Source organism: Haliotis asinina, chromosome 6, assembly GCF_037392515.1.
Source record: "Haliotis asinina isolate JCU_RB_2024 chromosome 6, JCU_Hal_asi_v2, whole genome shotgun sequence".
Classification (NCBI taxonomy): domain Eukaryota; kingdom Metazoa; phylum Mollusca; class Gastropoda; order Lepetellida; family Haliotidae; genus Haliotis; species Haliotis asinina.
The window spans coordinates 19,298,336-19,323,367 of NC_090285.1; the positions used below are offsets into that span (position 1 = coordinate 19,298,336).

At 38.8% G+C, this 25,032-nt stretch overlaps 1 protein-coding gene across 1 annotated transcript in view; it reads left to right on the forward strand.

The window, feature by feature from the left end:
• Nucleotides 1-25,032, forward strand: part of LOC137286117 (zinc finger C3H1 domain-containing protein-like) — a 104,352-nt gene that overhangs the window by 59,788 nt on the left and 19,532 nt on the right. Inside the window, exons 24-25 of the mRNA XM_067817777.1 lie at nt 4,236-4,399; nt 14,130-14,250. Of these exons, the coding sequence (XP_067673878.1) occupies nt 4,236-4,399; nt 14,130-14,250 (285 nt within the window). The remainder of the gene's footprint in view (nt 1-4,235; nt 4,400-14,129; nt 14,251-25,032) is intronic.

A 25,032-nucleotide genomic window follows, 5' to 3' on the forward strand; every position in this document is an offset into this window, starting at 1 on the left:
TGCCCTGCACTCCGGATTCATGAGTGGTAGTAGCAGAGTGCCGATCAAGTGTTAATAGGGAGCATTCCCTGCAGTTTTGGCATATAAATCAGTCAGGAAACACTTGGATAGGTTGTATATCATTGAAATAATCAGCAGGATTTGACAACTTGGTGTTGGGAACATATGTCTGTCACAGTATGTTTGCCCTATCTTGCAATGTCTGTGTAAACAAGCAAGCTATAAAACCCTATTTGCTTCCTTGATATGGTACTGAATGCATTAATGATATTCAGCTTGAAATGCGTTTTTTGCTCGCAAAAACACCTATGGTTCTGGATGATAACCTATCTTTTGTCAAACTACAAATTATCACACACTGACATTCTTATTTCATAAAAATACTAAGTGTATTGTTTTGTATGAGTCTGTTGATAATACAAAATGTTTTCATAAAAATGTTGATACCACTTGATGAATTTGGCCAGTGCTCTCGCCCATTGATTTTGAAGTGAGATAGTTATATTTTTTTATAAACCTGTACCATGGTTTAAAATAACATGTATGAAGAATGAGAATTGATCTTGAAAAAGTCTTCTTTCAGCTTTTACCAAAAAGCAAAAGAGAAAGATTGCAAGTAATAATTGAGAAGTACATTTACTTTTTAGCTAATTTCTTTTCTGATCAAAGTCGGGTGAAAGGTTCAAACCAGAGTACTATTTTTTTTTCGTCTTTTTTTTTTCTGAGTGTGTGTTTTTTTAAGAGGTGAACCTTTCCCCATGGCCACTTCCTACCACTGATACACTGACCATTGGTTTTACCCTGACCTGACCAATAGGCGCTGGCCACTCATAGACTTATCATGTTCTAGGGTTACAATTGGTGCTTGGTGGCAGAGGAACAACCTGCCTTGCCCTGTCTGTGCTATTAACATTTACTGTATTTGCTGAATAAGCACTTTAGATGCTTGGAAAACTGATGAGTGGTTGTTGTCAAAATCATAGATGATAAATTAAATTTGTTTTCAGAGATCAAGTTGTGGAAAGTAAATTTGGTTCACATTTTGCAGAAATTGAGACATTTCATAATGCTTCAAGGCAATTGTGTACCCCTCGCCTTTGATGTCTTCTGTGGAAAATATGGACTTAATTTTTAAGCATAGTAGGGCACACATAAAAATTACTTACAGATACTGTGGTAGCTGCAGAACCTTTGGAGCAGTGCACATACTACAGCAAATACAATATGCTACTTCAGGTTTTGGTTTGTTCTGGGCAGATGATTGGTCCCAGGCTCTTTTGGTTCATGTTGATGTGAAAAGTCAAATTTGGTGGAAGATTCCCCATTCTTATAAGAAGTTCCAGTTTTAGATGCTGGCAGACGGACTCTATTTTGAACAGTGTTATTCTGAGATGGTTTGAGTGATGAGCAGTCATTTCATGTTTCTGCTCCTGTACAGTTGTAAAATTGTAAAGCAAGATACTGTTGCGCCTGGCAGCATAGAGGGGGTGAAGGATGTTCAGTGTGTACAGAGTGTACAGGGATTTGGAGGCATAAGTCAAAATTGTAAAGCAAGATACTGTTGCGCCTGGCAGCATAGATGGGGTGAAAGGATGTTCAGTGTGTACAGAGTGTACAGGGATTTGGAGGGATAAGTTGGTAAATGATAATCAGGTGTGGGACCTGGCTGATTGCTTCTAATTCACATACTTATTCTTGAAAAATCAAACTCTCAATATCTGAGCAATGGCACCCCCTATTCTGCAATGCCCCATTTTCAGTGGTTATGAGTCACTAGACCTATTGTTCTTTATATTCTCTGTTATTGTAAAGCAGTAATTATGCACCAAACACATGATGTGTATTATAGAAAATATTGTCAACTCCTCTTCTTTGGCGACATTGGCTTTGTCTTCCATGCCCTGATTAAATGGAATACTGTTCCAAGCCACTCACTTTGAAACCTAGATAGTTGCTGTTGACAAAAGTGGAAATGACCAATTTTGTTTCCTTCAAACCATGTGGCCAATACATTTACAAGTTTAGATTTCAGTTTCCGAAAATAAAGGGATTCTTAGAGCTAGTGTTATGTATCAGAATACATGTTAAGCCAGTTAAATTGCTTAAAAAGATTCATGTAAGAGAATTACCTTTGTTTGAAATGAAAATTAATACATTTTTCACTTATTGAATAATGATGCATTGAAGTTGTTGTTTTGAAAGAATGTTCTTAGAAAATTAAAGTCAACTCTGCACTCTCCCTTGGATTTGGTCTGGTTGTAATGTTATATTATTGTCATCCCTAATTTCTTTCAGCAATGTTCTGCCCATCCTTGCCCTCCTTCTTGAAAACAATTTTACATCCTGTGTCAACAGCTTACCGATTCCATCTGTTTGTTCACACCAGATTCTGTTGTTGAATTTGATACCCTGTGGATCAAAGACTTGTTACAAGAATTGTCATCGACAAGTTTGAGTTGTTCAGGCTGATTGTAAATTACACCTTTCCAAGTTGTTTTGACGTGTAGGTGATAAATATTTCCAGAACAAGCACAGAAACAAGTTTTTGAACTTAATTTTGTTGACTTGGTCTATTAAGTACGATATTTGTTTGTGTTTATGATGTGCCACTAGGAGAGCCTGCATTTGGCTCAGCATGTTTGAGGCTGTGAAAATGTGTGAGAGAATCGAGGGAGGAAGTTGCTGTGAGTTGCTATTTTGACTGGCTGTGTTAAGCAGCTGTCAGACAGGCAGTAGGCCCACCTCTATGCTATGCTGCCAATGTACAGAGTTGGAACACAACCATACCTCTTACTGTTGCACATTACTGTGGTTGCCAAACCCTGACATGGCAGCAAGATTGCCTGCACATGTCCAGACTCCATCCTTACATCACTGGTCGCTGGGGTTGTTGAACTGTTTATATCAATTACTTGGGTCGTTGAGCTATCTCTGTATTGTCCAGGATCTGTGATGTAGCCTAGTGGTTATGGCCTTCATCACACTGTAGACCCAGGTGATTCCTCACAGGGCACAATATATGTGTGTGAAGCCTATTTTGGGTGTCCCCTACCCTGGTATTGCTGGAATATTGCTAACAGCGGCATAAACTAAACCCACTTACTCACTCTGTATTGTCAATGATTTGTAAGGAAACTGTCTGCTTATATCCATGACTTGTGATTGTTGAACTGATTGTTCAGCTAACATTTGGTTAAACTGTTCACAGCCTGTCCTGGGACTTCTCCAACACACCATTCATACCCATGGCTTCAGTTCATTGAGCTGTTTTTGTCTGTGACTTTGGGTTGTTGGACAAGCTATTCATACACCCGAGTTGCAAATGTTGAATGAACTATTTTTCATCCATGGCTTGGAAACTATCAATACTTGTGACTCTGGATTGTTAATCTAACAGGTTATTATTGCAATGTGAAAATGTTTGCAAACTTATTTCATATGAAAAGAATCTCACTGTTGAGCTCAAGTATGTTAAGGTATGATGATGAAAGTAAGAATATCTTCCAACTGCCTTATCGATACTTCTGTATCTATTTGATCTCGGAAGACACTCAATTGACTTCTTTATCTATTTGATCTTGTAAGACACTCAAATGAGATTCTAATTTTAGAAAAGCAAAATCCCTTTTGTTTAAATGGCTGTTAGGCATATCTGTGTAACTTCTTATTACATTTGCTTGTTTCATGTCAGGCGAGTATGAAGACAGCCTGTATGACCAAACGCGACAAGGGTATGACATTGTAATGTTTCCTGTGGCTGTATGACCATCTGTCACATGCACACAGCCTACATACATGTTGTACATTATACACACTCTCATAGAATGCATTACACCTGCTTGTGACAGGATAACGAGAACTGCATGCATGTAGTCAGGGAATAAAACAAGTCCAGCTTGATGTGGTTGAATGCAGGTGTGCAGGGACAGTTTTTTTGTAACTGGATTCTAGTTATGTTTGGAGCTGTTTGATAAACAAGGACTGAGGGAGATCATTAACCACAGATATTTAGCATTAGTTGAGTTCATACACTTTGCTGTAGCATAAACCATAAAGAAGCATGTATTCCAAGATGTCTTGGGAGTCCTGAATTCAATTTTTGAGTCCACTTGCTTGTACAAATGATTCTGTAGCTTTCAGCTAAGATAACAATATTGGACCAAGTTTTATTAGATTCAGGCTTCAGTACCTGAAATTGTGTAAATATGTGCTTATTAGTTTGTGTTGTTTTGCAGGCTGCCTTATGGATCTCATGGGAGTTGAAGGATGAGTTGATTACACCGCTGCAGTCTCTTGTGGGCCACTTCTGGGAGGGTGTCGAGGCATGTGGGGGCGTGCAGAACCGACACTGTGTGCCCCTCCTGCAGAGTTTGGTGCACCTACTTAAGTCTCAGTCAAGGTGGGTGCTGCTGATGGTGAGGTGTATACTGTGTAGGGGAGGTGTGATTTCATATGTCTGTGTGTGTGTGTGTGTTGAGGAGCCGGCCTGTGAAGGGCCGGGGTAGAATAGGCCTTCAGCAACCCATGCTTGTCATTGGTTCCCAATTGTGCAGATCTCATTTGCCCATGCTGTTGATCACTGGATTGTCTGGTACAGACTTGCTTACAGACCACTGCCATATAACTGTAATATTGCTGAGTGCTGTGTAAAACTGACCTCACTCACAGTTCAGAAGCAATGCTGTATGCCCCTGGGTACAGCTAGTGCTATAGGGTTTGCTCTGGGTAGGGTGGATCCACTTAGGTCATGGTGGTGACTGGGATGGCTGGATCTCGATGGATCCTGGTGTTCATGGTGGTTATGGTGAGTGTAGATGGTTGCTTATTGTCATTGTATAATCTGAATATGGTGAGTCCAAATCAGTCCTGATGGTAATGGCAAGATATGGATATAATGGATCCAGGTGGGTCATGAAAAAATTTGGATGTGGTGGATTCAGATTGGTAATGAATCTGGATATGATGGCTCCTGATGGTGATGGTGTGTAGTAGGTTTGGGTTGATGGGTCCTGATGGTCATGGTGTAAACTGGGTTTGGGTTGATGGCTCCTGATGGTGATGGTGTGTACTAGGTTTGGGTTGATGGGTCCTGATGGTCATGGTGTAAACTGGGTTTGGGTTGATGGCTCCTGATGGTGATGGTGTGTACTAGGTTTGGGTTGATGGGTCCTGATGGTCATGGTGTAAACTGGGTTTGGGTTGATGGCTCCTGATGGTGATGGTGTGTTCTAGGTTTGGGTTGATGGGTCCTGATGGTCATGGTGTAAACTGGGTTTGGGTTGATGGCTCCTGATGGTGATGGTGTGTTCTAGGTTTGGGTTGATGGGTCCTGATGGTCATGGTGTAAACTGGGTTTGGGTGGATGGGTCCTGATGGTCATGGTGTGTTCTAGGTTTGGGTTGATGGGCCCTGATGGTCATGGTGTAAACTGGGTTTGGGTTGATGGGTCCTGATGATCATGGTGTGTTCTAGGTTTGGGTTGATGGGTCCTGATGGTCATGGTGTGTTCTAGGTTTGGGTTGATGGGTCCTGATGGTCATGGTGTAAACTGGGTTTGGGTTGATGGGTCCTGATGGTCATGGTGTGTTCTAGGTTTGGGTTGATGGGTCCTGATGGTCATGGTGTGTTCTAGGTTTGGGTTGATGGGTCCTGATGGTCATGGTGTAAACTGGGTTTGGGTTGATGGGTCCTGATGGTCATGGTGTGTTCTAGGTTTGGGTTGATGGGTCCTGATGGTCATGGTGTAAACTGGGTTTGGGTTGATGGGTCTTGATGGTCAAGGTTTAAACTGGGTTTGGGTTGATGGGTCCTGGTGCTCAGTGTTTAATCTAAACTCACTTTGATAAATATGGCTGTGGACAGTGAAACCAAGTCTTTTGAGGGCAAGTCCAATAACTCCTTAATACTATCATGAAGTAAGCCTGCTGGTAGTCACACTGAAAGTCAGTCATACTTTTAAGATGGTACGCTAAAACATTTTTTCAAAGACTTCGTTTGAAATAGAACTCATAATTCAATGCAATGAAGTTACATCCTCTATAAGTGTAACTTACCAAATGAATAGTCAGATTATTTTGCTCATCATAGTTCACATCTGTTAAGTTCAGTAATGATTTGCCAACTGTACAACACAATATTCAATGTCACAATGTCAGTATGTCAACAGTTTGTCCCATATCAACAAAACAGTGCTATCATAATTATGATGACAAGAAAATGTCATGAATCTAAAGTGTGAAATTTTTTTTTCTGCTTGTTTGTTCAAAATGTTTCAACCAATGTTTTATCACTTGATCCAAATCTACAAGGTATGTTTAGTTTGGCTGCCCGTAAGGTCTTAAAGATTGAAATGTGACATGCAAAGTGTCATGTCTTTATGTTTCCCATCAATCATTGTGTAGCAACAAGATGAATATCACATCATTAACAATGCTTGTCATTACAGCCCTATCCGTGACACCTGTCTCACCCTAATTCCTATATCAGAACCACCTCTCCCTCTATAGACATCACATGCTAGATCAGTCATCAGGTTCCTTTCTGTCTAAAATGGGGATTAGATGGCCATGTCAAGAAACATTTGTCTTTAATACTGACACGACCAAACACCAAGGCTTTGTTCCACTAGACTAATGACCAGATATAGCTTTGTGAAGGGTCATTAAAAGCATGTTCTGTGGTTGTTGTGTTGTTTTGGACTGAGGAAATACCCAAACTGAGGCCTAGCTGGTAGTATGTTGGAATGTTCAAGTTACCTGGTACTTAAAAGAATGTTATAGAGAGCCCATTCACTCACTCCCACGCTGAAGTATTTGTCGTCATATACAGTAATATACCTGAAGTATTTTTTCTGCTTACTGAAGAATTGACTTTTGTTTGCTTTTAATGAAGATTATATATGTAACACTGGTGTTCATACTGTATAAATGCTTAAGTGCAAAACATATAGCAGTCATTTCCTCTGTGTGTGTGCGTGTGTGTGTGTGTCTGTCTGTCTGTCTGTCTGTCTGTGTCTCTGTGTGTGTGTGTGAGTGAGTGAGTGAGTGAGACAAGTAGTGTCCAAAATGATAACAGGACACAGATCTTTTCCTAAATTTTTCAATATTCAACAATATGTTTTCAGTATATGGACAAATATACCAAGAAACTAATTAGTTAGCCAAATACTATGTAATCACAATGTTTTTAAAGTAGCATACCTTGTGCCAGCATCAATATGCAACAGTGATGAAATTCACAGATATATTTCACTGATATATTTGTGTTTTGTGCCTAAAGGCAGTATTGACATTTAAAAAGTAGCTTTCCCAATCAGGATAGGATTTCTTACTGCCTGTAGGACAACATAATTTCAAATCTGAAAATGTATACTTCTTCAAGAGCACACCTAAACTTACCAGTTCTTAGAGTTGAATGCAATGATTGAAATGTTTCAAGAAAGTTAGTTGTGTACAACTTGGATACAAAAGCTACCATGTTTAGAACAAGCTGTTGTACCATGTGCTATTTGTCACTTGCAAAGGAAACATGAAATTAGTTTCATTGACTGTATGAAAATCTCTTTAAGATCACAAGTTTAGACTACTTCCCTCACAACCCATGCCTATCTTATGAATTTGATAGTCAGGCTAGTTGGTGTAATTGTCTGTCATCTAACCCATAATATCATCCACTGGTTTGCCTTTTTTCAACTTGTTTATTGACAGCCTCCCGTCATGTAACTGGATTATTGAGTGTGTTAGTAGTCAATATAAAAACAACAGTGCCCCAGTCATGCTTATGCCAAGCAGTTTGGAACCAAGGCACAATTTTGTTATTAACACCTTCAGTTGGAAGCATGTCTCATTCAACACTTGCTTTCTCTTATATTCATTTTGTTTTTGCAACGACTAATATTAGCATGATTGTTTTGAAACTACATCATATGGTCACAAAATCCAAAGTTAAAAGATAATTTCTTTCTATTTTGTATTCTGTGAACTTCTGGTGTTTTTTCTATTATCCTTATATGACATTTTTTTAAGAATTCAGCTATATATAATGTATTTGAAACTTGTTTAACTCACAATATGGCTGAAGTATTACTAAGGTGACTTTTAATTTTCAACTCACTATTTTGTGTCATATATTTTGTGTGTGTTTTATGTAATGTCATTTCATATTGTGATGACATGTGTACAGATATGAAGAGTTCAGGTGAGCTACAGAACATCTGGTATACCCTTAGTGGCATGTACAGGGTTATATTTTCATTATTTTGTATGCTTGATTCTGCTTCATTCTCTTATTTGACAGAGATAAGGCAAGGTGAGATTTTGTTCCTGTCCCATTGGTATTTCAAAGCACTTTATCAGATGTTCTTGTAACTGGCAAATGTTTTTTGACTTTGCACCATAATCTTTCTGTCTTTCTTTCATACTTTCTTTTTCTTTTGTGATTTTGTTTCCCTTGGGCTCAGCCATCAAGGGAGTCCAATTAAGGATGGTGTTGGAATAATATGGAATAAACTGTATTCCCAGAACATTTTAGGAATGGAATTTTTATTGGTTGTTGGTTTCAAGGTTGTGACAGACACTGTGAGGTGAAACAGCAGTTGAGGTAGGGAGGAGAAATGTAAAGAAGCTATCAATGGGACCAAGGTGTAATCAAGGATGGAACATGTACTTGATCATTTAAAAATATGAGATTAATGAAGAAGTAAAGTAATTTTTAAGTTAGTTATTTTTGGAAAAATATTTTCTCTCCCTCCTCTTCTTTTTCTGTGACATCTGCCTTTGTGTTTGTCATGATGGTGAATCAGTGAGCACATGCTTTAGTTAAAGGGAACCTTTGGATCCAGGTGTATAGATGCTTTCCTGAAATCTCTAACATTTGTTATGTATTTTCAAATGTGTCTTGCAAGTTTCCGCACTTTGTTTACGATGGCACTGTGTTGAAGTGAAGTGTGTCATAATTTGTTTTATTTGCACTCAATAAGGGGTTGATAAAAGCTGAAATTAGTACAGCCTTTCCTCAACAGTTTACCAGTCGTTTGAATGATCTGTTTCCAATGCAAAAATGACATCTTCAGAACATCATGTTGATATGAAAGTGGCATATCCCATTATACTGTAAGAGTTTTTTTTGAGAGGTGGTCAGAACACCTCATTCAGATATGAAGATAAAAAATAAAAGCGACGTATTGGTTTTCTTCTGTACAATTGTACTGTCTTGGGCAGAGTATGTCTGCAGTATCCCTAGCCTGGTGTAGGAGTTGACTGATTTTGGTGGTTGGAGAGTGCCATAGACTCAATTGTATCTCATACTGTGTTGGTGCATGTCATTGTTCATTGGACTGCATCTGCTCCAGTGGACAGAGTGGTGGCGGGTAGCCTAGTGGCTAAAGCGTTTCCTTACCTAAGTCCTGGGTTTGATTCCCCACTTCAGCATGGTGTCTCAAGCCTAGCACAGTAAAACCAGATTTAGCAGAACTGACTAGCACACCTGCTTTAAGTAGATGTGATATATACACAAACCGGATTACATTCTCATCACACTTACATCTGAGTGAACCAAGGTCATGGTTGTTCAGAATGCTGCATAATCTTATCCCCTTGTGAGATGCCAAATGATGTGGAAAACCACGGAAATTGTTTGGTTGTGAACACAGCTCACAGATAAGCGACAGCAACTGTCATAAGTGAAAATACCATGTTTACAAAATGTAACTTGAGTAGTTGTGTCATGGTGACCCTATGAGAATTGATCACAGTTCTTTCTGTCATCCACTGGGTCATCTTGTAAAGATAGCAGATGGAATAATGGTACAAGTGATCTAAAACAGCTCTCCTGAAGTGTGCAGGTTTATTGTGTATTTGGACCTTGCAAAATGCAATAGGACTTGACAACACGTTCAGTACTAGAAACTGTTGTTTTTAATCACTGTCAAGATGTTTTTTACCTTGTTCCGCCTCCTGCCAAGGGAATATGTTCTAAATGTAGACGTGTGCAGTTTGTAGAAGATGTATGTCAGTTTAACTTTAATACAAACACACTGGCACCACTGACTCGATAACCTTGTTGAACTTGAAGAACTATTCAAGTTGTACTAGCCAGTAAATGAAGATGAATGCATATGCCAGTGGCCCTGGTTAAAGCTGGGATATGGCCAGCAGTGACAGGAAACTACATTCACTCACTGTTATCTTTCAAGACAACTAAATAGAAATTTGAAAAAGATAAATTGAACTTTTCCCTACATTTTGAGCAGCCAAACTGAAAGAAAATGGAATTTGTGTTTGTGAATCTAGAAACAGTCTCTTCAGTATTTCTTGGAAAGATTGAACTTTAAACCTGCTGCCTGTGCCAAACAGTTTGAAAACTACTAGCTCTTAGAATCATGAGTAGACATTTGTGACTTGTTAGTATATTAACTTGTGTGATGATATCGATGTTGTTTAGGTGTTCACCAAAGACCCTGGTTCAAGTCTCTAGTTTGGTACAGCTTCTTGTGTTTATTGCCATGATGCAGGAATTTTGCTAAAACAGCTTGTAAACTCACTTGCACATTTGTGTGAAGATGTACAAAGTACAACATTCACAAATCAGTTAAGGTATGGGCAGTGCAAGCACCATAATGCTAAGATTGCTTTGGTCAGTGACAAAACTGACTTGTTAAAACATGGATTAAAGCCATGGGAAGGCGGCCTAGCATGGTTCAGCCATTCACGGAAGGCATGTTGCCATTCCCTGCAGTGTATGGTTCTCACTTTGGTATTGATGGAATTGTGCTAAAATGAGCATAAAACCTTGCTTTCATGTACAGCCTTGGATTTATGCCATTGGTTCAAGCCTCAGACTGCATGCATTTTATACTTCCTTGTGTCAGCAAAATACATGTTGTAAATTGTCATATGTATTTACAAACAACCAATGGGTTATGGCATTTATCATTCTTATAGAAATATTACTATAATAAGCAATCATATAAATGGCTAAAATGATTGATAATCAGAAATATTGTCAAAACGAAAGATTTTTGATGATTATCTTTACGAAAATTGTTATCAGTTTTATTGTAATAAAATTTTGTGATAGAAAAAGTATTAATATTCTCACACATTTATGCACACATTTAGAGCTTTGTTCATGGTCTACTTCTAAATTATGGTCAGGTTGCTGTTTTGTTAGTGATCCACACATAAACATGTCGCCGTGATGTGAAATATATTAATTTGTTTCAGACATTGTTACTCAAACTTGCTCTGATATTTTCCATTAATGGCTCAATATCTCCTCAACAGTTATCAATTTCTATAATCTATATTGATATCCAGCACTATTCACCATAGGATGTTATGGCAATATAATTGGTTTTCCAAGTGACAAGGGCAAGCATTATTGATATGAAAAGCTTAGGTCACACAAAATATATTCCACACCTACCATTAGCCATGAAATTGAATTTACTGGGTGGTTGAAATCACGATGCTTGTGTTCAGGGGTATAGGGTTTATTGCTGCAAAAAAATCTTTTGTCATGACAGCGTGTAATTATTTGGGGTATTGTTTGTTTGAGTGGATGTCAATACATGCACCTAGTTGCCGGGTCACATCTTGATGGCTGGGGTATAGTCCTGACAAAAATCACCAGTTGTTACCTCTTTATTAGGATACACGTTGTTGTATTGTACCTCAGGGTTATGGAGAACACTTGAGGTCATGAGCCGATCTGGTGCGCGTAGGTGTTATGTTAACAGTATCCTCATATAGAAAATGTTTGTGAATGTTATACAGACATCTTGTAACGTTGTCAATTTTGAGCTTATAATTCCCTGCAAATTCTTTACAGTGCGTCATGTAATGTTATGGTACTCTTGAAGACCCGAATGGTTGAATATTGGAATGTTGTTTTTATATTCAAAGGGAAAATATGTGTTAATGCTTTGATACAATGGAACTGAAAATTGACATATGTTGTGGAATTTGTGCTTGGTGTTAAAAAGCCATAAATTGCCTTTTGCATTCTGGTATCATTTGGTGGAGGTTTTATAGTTGTCATAACTCTCCATGGTAGCCATTCTGTGAAATTCAAATTTGCATGGTTGCCAGGGGAGATAATTTCATGTTTTACAACCAGAGCATGGCCTTGTACGCAACATCCAGTGCATTCAATCCAAATGTAATTCATGAAATTCATGTTACTCAAAATTGAATCAGAGAATTATTTGTTCACCATGAGGTAATCACATTACCAGAATACAACTGTATCTCAAGGTATGGGAAATGTGTACAAATATTTCCTGGGGTTATTTTACCAGGGGTTGTATTGTGTCTTTTGTAGATTTGGATCTCACAAGATGATTTTAATCTGACTTTGAAAACATACAGTGCTTTTCAAATTACTTTAAATTTAATGTTTTGTAATTTTTACCTGGCCTCATCAAATAACTGAATCAGCACTCTTGTCCTGTAGTTAAGAAATTCAGTGTTGGGTCGTATCCTGTGATTCCATGATCATGGAACTCAGTGCCTTATGGATTCAAATTCAGCACTGAACTCATACTTAAGAATCACAACAAAGTGTTATGCATCCAAATGATCAATAGATTGATAGCTTTGGGGTGAAGGATTGCCAGCTTCAAATTTTATCTTCAAAATATAATTGTTCCAGAAAATGCATGCAAAAAATAAGCTCCTTACATCAAAACACATTGTCTGCTATAAAAAATGTATTGTTTCAAAGCGTTATTTTTTAAAATCAGTATCCATTCCAAAATCCAGATGACAAGCCATGATAAAACGTGTAGTGTTTTATCCAAATTAATTTCAAACATCATGTTGATATTGAAACTGGCATTATATTGGTGTTGATTTGAAAAATGAAGCATCATCTGCGATGATGATATTCCAACATGGTGAATGAAGTCCCTCATCTGCCAGTTATCATCTGCTCACCATCCCTGCTCCAATACACTACACTATAACAAGAATGTAGCAAGGATTCCTGGACTGGAAGAACACAAAGATTATAAAATATGTTGACTGGTTCATGTTTAGCCAGGCCTTTTATTTCAATTCCTCGGCAACGAGTGACCAAGTGTTCGTGTTTCATCTCTGTCTTGACAATGCTGTGGTCAGTGAAGACGTGTATGGTGGATGAGCATGACTGTTATTCTACACCCACTGGGTATTATTGTATGTAACAAACCACATGTTTCAACACTTGGCCATTCGTCATCTGGTCTTATGGGAAGAAAGGTTTCAATTTGTAGCATTATTTGACACCCACTTGTCAACAAGTGAGCAAAGCTATTTTCCAAATTTAGCTTTTTGTATTTTGATATTTTGAAAAATGCTATAGGATTCATAAGAATGGTTGGAAATAGGAAACTGAGAGATGCAATTTTTAGAATTTGCATCTGGGTCAAGGACTGATCGTTTTAAGACAGTTCAGAGTTGTTGCCCTTTCCTCATGTTAGGATCTCCTGATTTTTTTAGGCATGTTTATTATGATCATTGTCTCTGCTTTTAGCTCAATAACCATGATGTTCAATTTCATCAAAGTTGTAAACATAAGACCTGCTTCACTTTTGGCTTTCCTGTCACACATAACTAGGAAATGTTAAACATGACGTTCACAGGGGCATTAATGCAGACTTTCGGGACTCGGGACTCTCCACTTGTGCAATCTGTCAATGAACTAGAATAGTCTTAGAGCAACATTGAGACCAGCTCTCGCATTGGTACATGCATGTGTTGTGGAAGAAGTAGCTCTTTAAATCTGTGGTTCTTTCCTTGTGTCATGTACACAGCCAAAGCCTTGCTTTTGTATACTTTCTTCAATGTCTTGTGATACTTCACTATCTATGGAACAATTTGAAAAGCTAAGTCTTTGTTCTAGGTAGTGATTTTGATTTTATTGCTAAGGTAATCATAAGAAAAACTCCTTTGTGGAAGGGGCCCTTGTGTATTTCTAATATCTTGTTAATCATACCTATTCATATTTAATGCTGTAATTTTGCATTATACCAGATCATATGTTTATCCATTCCTTCAACTGATGAGAAACAGAGCTAAATCCTAACAAAGTTGATCAGTCATCACAACTTGAGTGTTCAAGCTTGTTCACCAGTTTTGTTGTGATTGTAGATGGGAGGATGCCTGCTCTACTTGTCGTAAAATCTTGGAGTTGAACCCGGACCTGGTTGACATCTGGCTGGTGGCAGGTGACCTGTATGCTGCATGCAAGGAAGTGGAAGGAACTAGACATGTAAGTTGTCATACGTAATGTCAGTTAAGTCCCAGACACCTTGATTCTAACGCCATACCGTCTACATTATTCCCATGTCATCATCCTGGGGAGTCCTATTAGAAATGATCCCTATCAACCCATCAGTCTAAGTAAACTTATCCTCAGTACTTTTCGTTACACTCCACCACTGAGTCTAACAAAACCTTATGGGAGGTTGCGTCAGGTAACCTTTGAGATTGACCAATGAGAACACAGCTTACCAAATCGCGAAAGTGGACATTCGCACATACCTTTTGAACTTTTTATCTCGAAAAGATTTGTACCCGAACTATTCCGAATGCTATTTAGTGTATGATCCCTTCCGGGTGATGCATTCGGCGCACGTTGCAACCATGACAACGGCGAGTAAACACTCCCTGAAAATAGTGTTTTTGGCAGTATTCAATGATGTCATCTCGCGGAAATATTGGCTAATGGTAACCATGTCAACAGAACCCCCAAAGCGTATATACAGCTGGTCAAATAACTGTGTTATATACAGATTTGTGTTTTTGTGTTTGTGGAGAGATCAGTGTCGGTAACCTGAATATTTTGAAAGTCCCTCCGATCCCTAAATAGTAGCCGTTGTTTGATTGGTTAAATCTATTTAACCGTCTCGCGTTTGATGGGACGGTTATAAGTAGCTCAAAGGTTACCTGACATGACCTTCTACTAGTTTTCGTTAGACTCTGTGGTGGAGTGTAACGAAATACACTGAGACTAAGTTTACTTAGACTGATCAACCCATTGGTGTCTTGTCTTATTGGATCAGGTGGTTGACACGTGTCATTGGTTCCCAATTGTGCAGATCAGTGCTCATGCTGCTGATCACTGGATAGTCTGGTCCAGACTTGATTATTTACAGACCGCCGCCATATACTGTAAACTCTTATTTCCGCGCCTGTAAATTTTCGCGAGTGGTGGTCACTAAACCTTTTCACACCTTCTTATTTTCGCGAGGTGCTGGTTGACAAATGTATTGACAAATGCAATACAGTATAAATACCTGAGATGTAGGCCTAATGGGTGCTTTACGTGACTGTGTTTTCAAGCAGAATATTGATCGATAAATCTTTCATTCAGCCATGAAAAAGACCGGTCACGTGACAAGCATGTGATCTTGTTAGAGGGCGTCTCTGAATGTTTTAACACAACACGTGATCATTGAGTTGTTATAAAATAAACAGATTTGCGTAGTGATCTGAAAACAAATGTAATTGATTTCAAACCTAATTCTTCCTGATCGGGTGTTAGAGCTATGAAAATAAAATTATCTCCTCTCACGTGTTGTGATTGCTTCCGTAAATTGTGAAAACATGAATCTCCAAAAGCAGTAAATCTTGTTTGTCTTTTTCAAACATCAAAGGGTTTAGAAGTTACAGAAACCAGTTACTTATTAAATGTTAAAAAAACAAGTGAAATGTTAAACTGTATATAAGGGGTTGGCGAAAGGCTAATCTCTTGTGAAAACTATTAGTAAGAGTATCAGTAAGTGACGTGTTAATCCAGATTAGCCCAGTGGTGACACGTGAATGAGCAGTTTACACTTGTATTGTTTTTATGTTGTTGACGTATCTGAATAATGTGAATGAAATATCTATATTGTCACGTTTTTATTCTCGCGTCATGAAGTCTGACGCGAAAATCGCCAAAATTAAACAGTCGCGAAAATTTGGCTGTTTACAGTAGCTGGAATATTGCTGAGTGCGGCGTGAAACAAACTCACTCACTCACTCACTCACTCACTCACTTAGCTGACCCAAGACCACATGTGTCATGCTTCATTGTAGGGCAGGACTGAAGTCCTAGAAACTCTCAGGAGTCAAGTTGCCGGTCACCCATCCGAGCACTGTCCGTACCCATCGTTACTCACTATTGTGTGTAAGTTGTATGCCCAAAGTATTAGCGTTACTGCACCTCTCAGTGTATCAGTGTGCACTACAACTCATGTAGCCTGTGCGTACTAGAAGGTTAACAGTCATATAACCATCTCATCCCACCGGGTACCCATTCACTGCTGTGGCAGCCTTGAACAAATCCATTGCTTAAGGTAGGATCACATGAGTTATATAGAGGCATTAGTGAAGTCACAGAAGTCAAATATGATCATTCATCCAAAACCTCAATGGTCAACCATGCCCAACTTCATCTAATTTGTAACCTGTGTTCTGTGCACAGGACCACAAACACTAATTTTTATGAATAGACTTCATGGTTGGGAGGTTCTAAAGCATTTTAGGAGGAAAACCTGAAATATTGATTTTTTTTTCTGTGATTGTAAAATAATACTTTCAGATAAAATCTCATTCTTCAATCAATTCATCATCATCAATGTCAGTGAGACTTATTTTTCTAATGCATTGCGTATTAAAGGATGTTTGCACATGAAGGTCAGATGTATTCCCCCTGCATTTCTCAACACTTCCTTGAAAAATTAAGTATCCTATTTTTCATACACGAGTCCTTGTTTTCTTGTTGATTTTTCTGTTTTTTAAAAGTTTGTTGTTTCTTCAATACAAAGGATGTTAAGAATGAAACAAGAAGGAAATATATATTGTTGAACTTACTTTTTCCTGGGTGTTTTCTTTTCCTCCAGTATGTATTCTCAATTACGATTCAGCTGACATTTTCCTCTCCCAGCATGCAAGTCACCATTGCCCCACTCTTGCAGTGTTTGTTGACATGGAAACCATGCAGGTGATGATGATTACTTGTGATAAGAAACAAGTTCAGGTCTGGTCACATGACCAGACACCACATGGAGCTGGTTTCCACTGTCAACACAGGCAGGAAACAGTACATTGGCAGGAAGTAGACTAAATCGTATGTCACCAAACGTTGACATTGGCTTTAAGTTGACACCAGAGACATCCCTCTGAGAAACGTCTGGGCTAGATTTGTGACAAGTGTTTTGCACACATGCGAACATGGTCGGAATCATACTTCTCATATTTGTCAGATTTGTTTGTTTACGGTTGTGTTTTTTTGTGCTGTGAATGTGGGCACAAATGTTTCGGTTTTAGGCTTTGCATCGACAGCTTCATGTATGTTGTACATGCTGGTTGGGCCACACACTCCCTTTCAGTGTGGAGTCCTGCACATGTCTCAAATCCCAAACACTGAGGGCGAGAAAGAATTCAATTTGCAGCATTATTTGACTTTTACTTTTCAGTTAGTGACCATGGCTGCATTCCAAACAGTAACTTGTCCACTAATTCATGCAGATAGACTGAAATAGACATGTCTCTTGACAAATTTGGCTGTTTGGGGTTTTAGCAAGAGATATGGGTAGCCTTGTGGTTAGTGTTTGCCCATCACACTGAAGATCCAGGTTTGATTCCCTGTATGGGTTCAATGTGTGAAGCCTATTTCTGGTGTCCCCAGTCATGATATTGTTGGAATAATTTTCAATCTACCAGCATGCATTAATCTTTTGTACCCAGATTGCATTGGCACCTTTGTCATTGTTCTGAAATGATCAACTGATAGAATTGAGTTTCATATTGAGACCTGATCCATTGTTTCCTAATATTGTGCCACATCACAACACGGAATGTGGGGCACCACAATGGAACAGGGAACTATGTATTCAGCAGCGCCTGCCAGTATGTCCGTACATACATCCCGAAACTTGTTAACATGATATCTCATGAACTCTTTGACCCAACATCTTCATCTACATTGGGGGGATACACAGACACCACATGATTAGGGTGACCTTGACATTTTCAAGGTCACCACAACAACTGGAATACTTTTCAAACTCTTGTTAACATAATATCTCATGAACTATTGTACCCGACATCTTCAAATTTGGTGACAGTCTACATTGGGAGGTTATGCAAACACCACCGATTTGACACTTGGAACACTTTTCAAGCTCTAGTTAACTTGATATCTCATGAACTGTTCTACTTTGATGCTATAATTATCATTCACACTTATGACAGTGGATGGAACATTACCATGATCATACACACTGAAAGCAGTGCTGACCCGTGAAGGTCCCGGGGTAGAATAGGTCTTCAGCCATTGAAGGCAACCATGTTTGTCGTAAGAGGTGACGGGATCGGATGGTCAGGCTTGCTAACTCGGTTGACACATGACATCGGTTCCGAATTGCGCAGATCGATGCTCATGTTGTTGATCACTGGATTGTCTGGTCCAGACCGCCTCCATATAGCTGGAATATTGGGCACCCGTGGCGAGCCACCTCCTTGTGGTGGGTGCTGGGTAACGCCAAGAGCTCGCCGACATCCCCGTAGTGGACCCGGGGGGATATTTGGTCCACCAACCCGTTTGCCGTGGGTTGCAGCCCTGTGTCGGCGGAGGAGGGGATCCTGGTGGTTGAGAGCAATAGGAGCTTGCAACCGTGTTCCTGTTGCTCAATACACCACTTCGGCCCTGACTTCGCCTAGACGGGTGGTCGAATAGGCCCGGTTCGACCAATCGGCTGGTCATGCCAAGCCCTGTGCATGGGGCATTATTATATTTATCAATGCACATATATCATTTGGAATCGTTGTAAATTTGGACTTGGCTTTATAATCTAAAACATTTTGAATTTGAAGTATGTTGTTCTGTAATTTGCCTAGAGTCCTATGCCAGAAGGCAGTGGCTCATGGGCCAATCTGGTAGAATTATTAATCTCTTAATTCTTCTGCTGGAGTATATCATCCGGGTATCCTTGGTGCTGCAAGCTGGAGGCCCGCTTGCTTTAGCATTGTCCTTGTGATACTCCGTGGTGGGTGGGGAGCTCGGATGATGAACCATATGACACCAATCATGGCTTATGAAATACCCCCAAAAAAAACCAAACGTCCACTTGAAATTGATCCCGTTGATACTTCTCATAGACCGTCTCTATCAATTGAGTATTGGCCACGTTTCCTCGTTATTGAGACTCCGGACAAGACACCATTGAAGTTGAACCCTTTCGCAATATCTAAGGGCATTCAAGGTATTGCTGGGGATGTCAAGAACATTAGACGCTTGCGTTCGGGTGCATTGCTAATAGAGTGTGGCAAGAAACAGCAGACAACCAATCTGATATACATTGAATCTTTTGTGGGCATTCCGGTCACGGTCTCTGCTCACAAGACCTTGAACACAAGTAAAGGTATCGTCAGAGATCGTGATCGGTTGTTTGCTGACATGTCTGAGCTTGATATAGCATGCAAAATGAAGGATCAAGGTGTGCTGTATGTGAAGCGCTTTTCCACCCGAAAAAACAATGAAACAATCCAAACAAATACCTATCTGTTTTCTTTTTCATTGCCAAATGCTCCCAAATCAGTAAAGGCGGGTTACTGCAATATCCAAGTTGAAACCTACATCCCCAACCCGCTCAGGTGTTTTAAATGTCAGAAATATGGACACGGTGTATCTACCTGCACATTGTCTGTTGTGTGTGCTCACTGTGGTGAGAAGACACACACAAAAGAAGATTGTGACAGTGACTTTAAAAAATGTACTAACTGCTCTGGCGACCATTCATCTTCGTCAAAACAGTGTCCAATATGGAAAGAGCAAATGGCGATTAACAAAATAAAGTTCACCCAAAATATCTCTTTTTCTGAGGCAAAGAAACTGGTGAAGAGATCTGACCTTCTAGAAAGTTATGCTACAGTAGCAAAATCATCATCTGAATCCAGCTCTAAAATAACAAAATCATCCACAGGATGCCAAACTACCTTGACTTGGGTCAGTTCCGACTCCCCACAGGTTTTATACCCTGCTATATCATCCCAGACTGAGGAATCACTTCCTACTACATCAAAGTCCTCTGATCATAAGTCATCTTCACAGTCATGCTCTGAGTCTCATTCAACAGCTGATAGACAACAAATTGTTAAAACTAAACCCAAACCTAAGTCTGATGCTTCAAAACAACAAAGTGGCAGAGCTCCTAAGGGGTCACAAAATAAAATTCAATTGTTTAATAAATATGGGTCTCTTGAAGATATGGATGTTTCTGAAAACGTCCATTCTAGGGCACATAGCTTGTCGCCCTCCAAAAGAGTGCGGGGTAGATCCCCAAAAAATCCCCCCAAAAGATAGTTTATTCCAATAATATTGTACAATGGAACTGCAGAGGTTTGAGGACTAATTTACATGAATTACAGCTATTAGTCCAAGATTTCACACCTTCAGCGTTATGTCTCCAAGAGACATATTTAAAACAAACAGATGCATTTGACCTTCGCCATTTTAATGCATATCATTGTTTTTCACCTCTGGGTGATAGGGCCACTGGCGGATCATCCATTCTAGTCAAACAAAACGTTATTCAAAGCCCTGTTTCACTTAATACTAATATGCAGGCTGTTGCAGTGAGAATTATTTTACATGTAGCATTTACGCTATGCTCTCTTTATATTTCACCATCTTCGGCTTTTGCCAAAACCGATCTTCAAGCTCTATATGATCAGCTCCCGAAGCCCTGTATTATAATGGGAGATTTAAATGGCCACAACCCACTCTGGGGTAGTGTAAATACAAACACTAGAGGTAAGTTGTTGGAGGACTTTTGTTCTGACAATGATTTATGTATTTATAATGATGGTTCCAACACATATTTACACCCTGGTACAGGGACTTATTCTGCTCTCGACTTGTCACTTACAAATTCAGAACTATTAAATGAATTTGAATGGTCAGTCCACGATGACCTCTGTGGAAGTGACCATTTTCCTACTATATTAAAAGCTGTAACTCCATCTGATGTTCCTCCATCATCAAGGCGGAATTTTACAAAGGCTAACTGGACTTTATATGAAACACTGTGTGCTGAAAAACTTAAACCCGAACTTTTTATTGACGTTCCTGATGCTATTAAATGTTTTACTGATGAACTGAATTCCATAGCTGATGAGTGTATACCAAATTCCTCTGTAGTTCCACACATAAGAAAACCATGGTTCAACGATGAGTGCAAACAAGCTAGGAAGGCAAGGAAAAAGGCAGAACATTATTTCCGTCGCCATCCTATGGTACATAATTTAAAAAAATTTAAAATTTTAAATGCTAAAGCGCGGCGTACTTTTAAACAAAACAAACGCCAATCTTGGCAAAATTATGTGTCCAAAATAAATTCTCGGACACCCATGTCCAAGGTATGGAACATGGTCCAGAAAATCAAAGGTAAAGGTACTAAATCTACTGTCCATCATCTCAAACATGGAGATCAATTGCTTACTGATAAATCAGATATTGCTAATAAACTAGGTGAAACCCTTGCTAAACACTCTTCCTCTTCAAATTATGTACCAAAATTCCAGCAATATCAAAAACAACAAGAAAAGAAAACTATTAATTTCAATTCTGATAATGGGGAAGATTATAATGAAACGTTTTCTATTCATGAACTCCATACTGCTCTTGATCAAGCTCATGACACTGCTACTGGAGCTGATAACATACATTATCAACTCCTGAAGCACTTACCAGAATCCTGCCTAGAAACTCTTCTCAATATTTTTGATGATATTTGGACATCGGGTAACTTTCCTCCCTCATGGCGTGACCTGGACGTGATCATACGGATCCATCCAATTATCGTCCGATTTCATTAACTAGCTGTGTTTGCAAGACCATGGAACGCATGATAAACAATCGACTAGTTTGGTACTTGGAAACAAATAACCTTATAACTGATATACAGTGTGGTTTCCGTAAAAACAGAAGTACTGTCGATCACTTAGTGCGTTTAGAATCATTTGTTAAAAATGCACTAATTAATAAACAACATGCTGTGTCTATCTTTTTTGATCTAGAAAAAGCATATGACACAACCTGGAAATTGGTATTTTAAGAGACCTACATGACTACGGCTTGCGAGGTCGTTTACCTCAATTTATAGCAAATTTTTTAAAGGACAGACAGTTTCAAGTTTGAGTGGGTTCTACCCTGTCTGATCATTACAATCAGGATCAGGGTGTTCCACAAGGCAGTATTTTGTCTGTCACACTTTTTAGCATAAAGATAAACAGTTTATCAAAAGTTTTAAACGATTGAATTGATGGATCGTTATTTGTGGATGATTTTAATATTTCTTGTCGTGGGAAAAATATGCATACTATTGAACGACAACTGCAGTTGTTTTTAAACAAAATAAATAAATGGTGTCTTGAAAACGGCTTTAAATTTTCTAAATCCAAAACTAACTGTATACATTTTTGCAGAAAATATAAACCACATAAGGACCCTGAACTATCTCTAGATGGCACTCCCATCAAAGTTGTAAAGGAGGCCAAGTTCTTGGGCCTAATCTTTGACTCCCATTTAACATTTCTGCCTCATATCAAGTCCCTTAAAACTAAATGCTTGAAGGCTCTTGACTTGTTGAAAGTTGTTTCCAACTCAAAGTGGGGAGGGGATCAAGCAAACCCTCTTACACCTGTATCAATCACTCATACGTTCGAAACTCGATTATGGTTCCATCGTATATGGTGGAGCCTGCAACAGCAACCTTAAACTTCTTGATTCTGTCCACCATCAAGGCTTAAGACTTTGCCTTGGGTCTTGCAGAACTTCACCTATTGATAGTCTCTACGTTGAGGCTGATGAACCATCTCCTACTCAACGTCGTATAAAATTGTCTTTACAATACATTACTAAATTATGTTCTAATGAATCTAACCCTGCCTATAACTGTGTGTTCAATCCCCTTTATGAGGATTTGTATAACAAAAAATCTTCTCTTGTTCCACCTCTTGGGCACAGAATTAAACCATTTATTTCTTCTGCCGGTATGGAGCTGGAAAGTATATCGCCTTCCCGTCTTCTTTCTTCTCCTCCTTGGCAGTTGGTTAGGCCACAAGTTGACCTAACATTAACATTTTTTAAAAAATCAGAAACAAATGACTTACAATATAAACAAGAATATCATCAATTAAAGCATAAATATAGCAATTACAAACCTTTATTTACAGATGGGTCCAAGGACGGTGGCGCAGTGGCTTGTGCCACTGTCATTGGATCCAGAACAATATCTTCTAGATTACCAGATAATAGTTCTATTTTTACAGCTGAAGCTAACGCCATATTAACAGCTCTCAAATATATTCAAAGACACCCGAAACGTAAACAATATATAATCTATTCCGATTCTCTTTCTTGCCTTCAGGCTATTAAAAATATTTCTTGCAAACATCCACTTTTAATAGAAATTATTGAATTGTATAATGATCTTGTTACTGGCCAATACGACATCGTCTTTTGTTGGTTACCCAGCCATGTAGGCATTTCAGGTAACACACTGGCTGACCTTGCTGCTAAAGCAGCACTCAACAAATCTGTGACACCACTTCTTATTCCTTATAGTGATTACAAAGCCACCATTAGATCTTATATCCGTGATCTGATGCAAAAGAAGTGGAACACCCAAGTGGGTATCAATAAACTACATGAGACAAAACCTTACATTGGTTATACCCACTTGGGTTGTCAGTCCAGATTTGAAGAGGTTATTTTGTGACGATGTCGTGTTGGCCACACTAGATACACTCATGCGTACCTGTTAAAAGGTGAAGATCCTCCATTTTGTATTCCTTGTGATGAGAGAGTCACGGTCAAGCATATTCTGCTTGACTGTGTTGAATTCTCCATCACAAGGGATAAGTATTTTACAGTTAAAACAATTAAGGATCTTTTTACCAGCGTTAATTCTCATTTAATTATAGGTTTTTTAAAAGAAATTGATTTTTTGGTTGAATTTTGAATAATATGTTTCTGTAAATAGATGTATTTTAATGACTGGTAGTTTGAATTAGTAACTTGAATTGTTGGTGGCTGTACCCTCAAAGGGGGTTGAAGTATTGTAAAATTATTGTCCTCCTGAGAGGGTACGTAAGTCCACAAACATACAAAGTAAATTCTAAATTTCCACGTTTTTAATGGTAGTATAAGTGTATTTTTATTGTATGGCTAGATTTCCGAAATTGCTGACGGCTGAGGGGATGATGTAAATCCAGCTAGGGTCCATGCAGGTAGCAAAAGTACTGTAAGTCCCCATGGTCCCTAGTATGGTGATCTACCTTCAGTTGTTGGCAATCTATAGCCCGGTTTTATATTGTATTGTCCTCTATAGATAAATTGTTTTAGGCATAGCTACTAGTTTTACATTCATTTCTGTGATGTTCTAGTTGTTTTACTGTCCTTCGTCGACTGATTGTTATAATACTCATATATTCCATTTTAATGTTCCGTTCCCGTCACGATATGGCTGAAATATTGCCGATGTGACATTAAATTTTAACTCACTCACTCACTCACTCACTGGAATATTGCTGAGTGCGGTGTAAAACTAAACTCACTTACTCAAAAGCAGTGCTCGATTTAAGAGATGATAATCGTGCACAGTAATAGTGACAGTTGATAGAATATTATCATGATCGTAGCATGATCTTGTCATATAAAAGGTGATAATCTATATGACCAAAAGAAAAAATCTGTTAAATATGTTATGAATATTTCATTGTTCATTGCACTTTTTCAGTTCAAATCCATCTGAATCACGTTCACTGAGTCAGTTTTTTTGCCATTCTTGTATCAGCAATATTTCAGTGGAGTACACTAGAAATGGGGAGCACACACTTGGGGAATCAAACCTGGCTCTTGCACATGATGATTGAACCTTTTAACCACTAGGCTATTTCAGAAGAACTCTATATAGAAGACGCTTTCTAGTAGAAAATTGTGGATATAGTTCTAAGAAAAGGTGGTCATACCCTTTCATAAACCTACTCAGCCACTCACCCA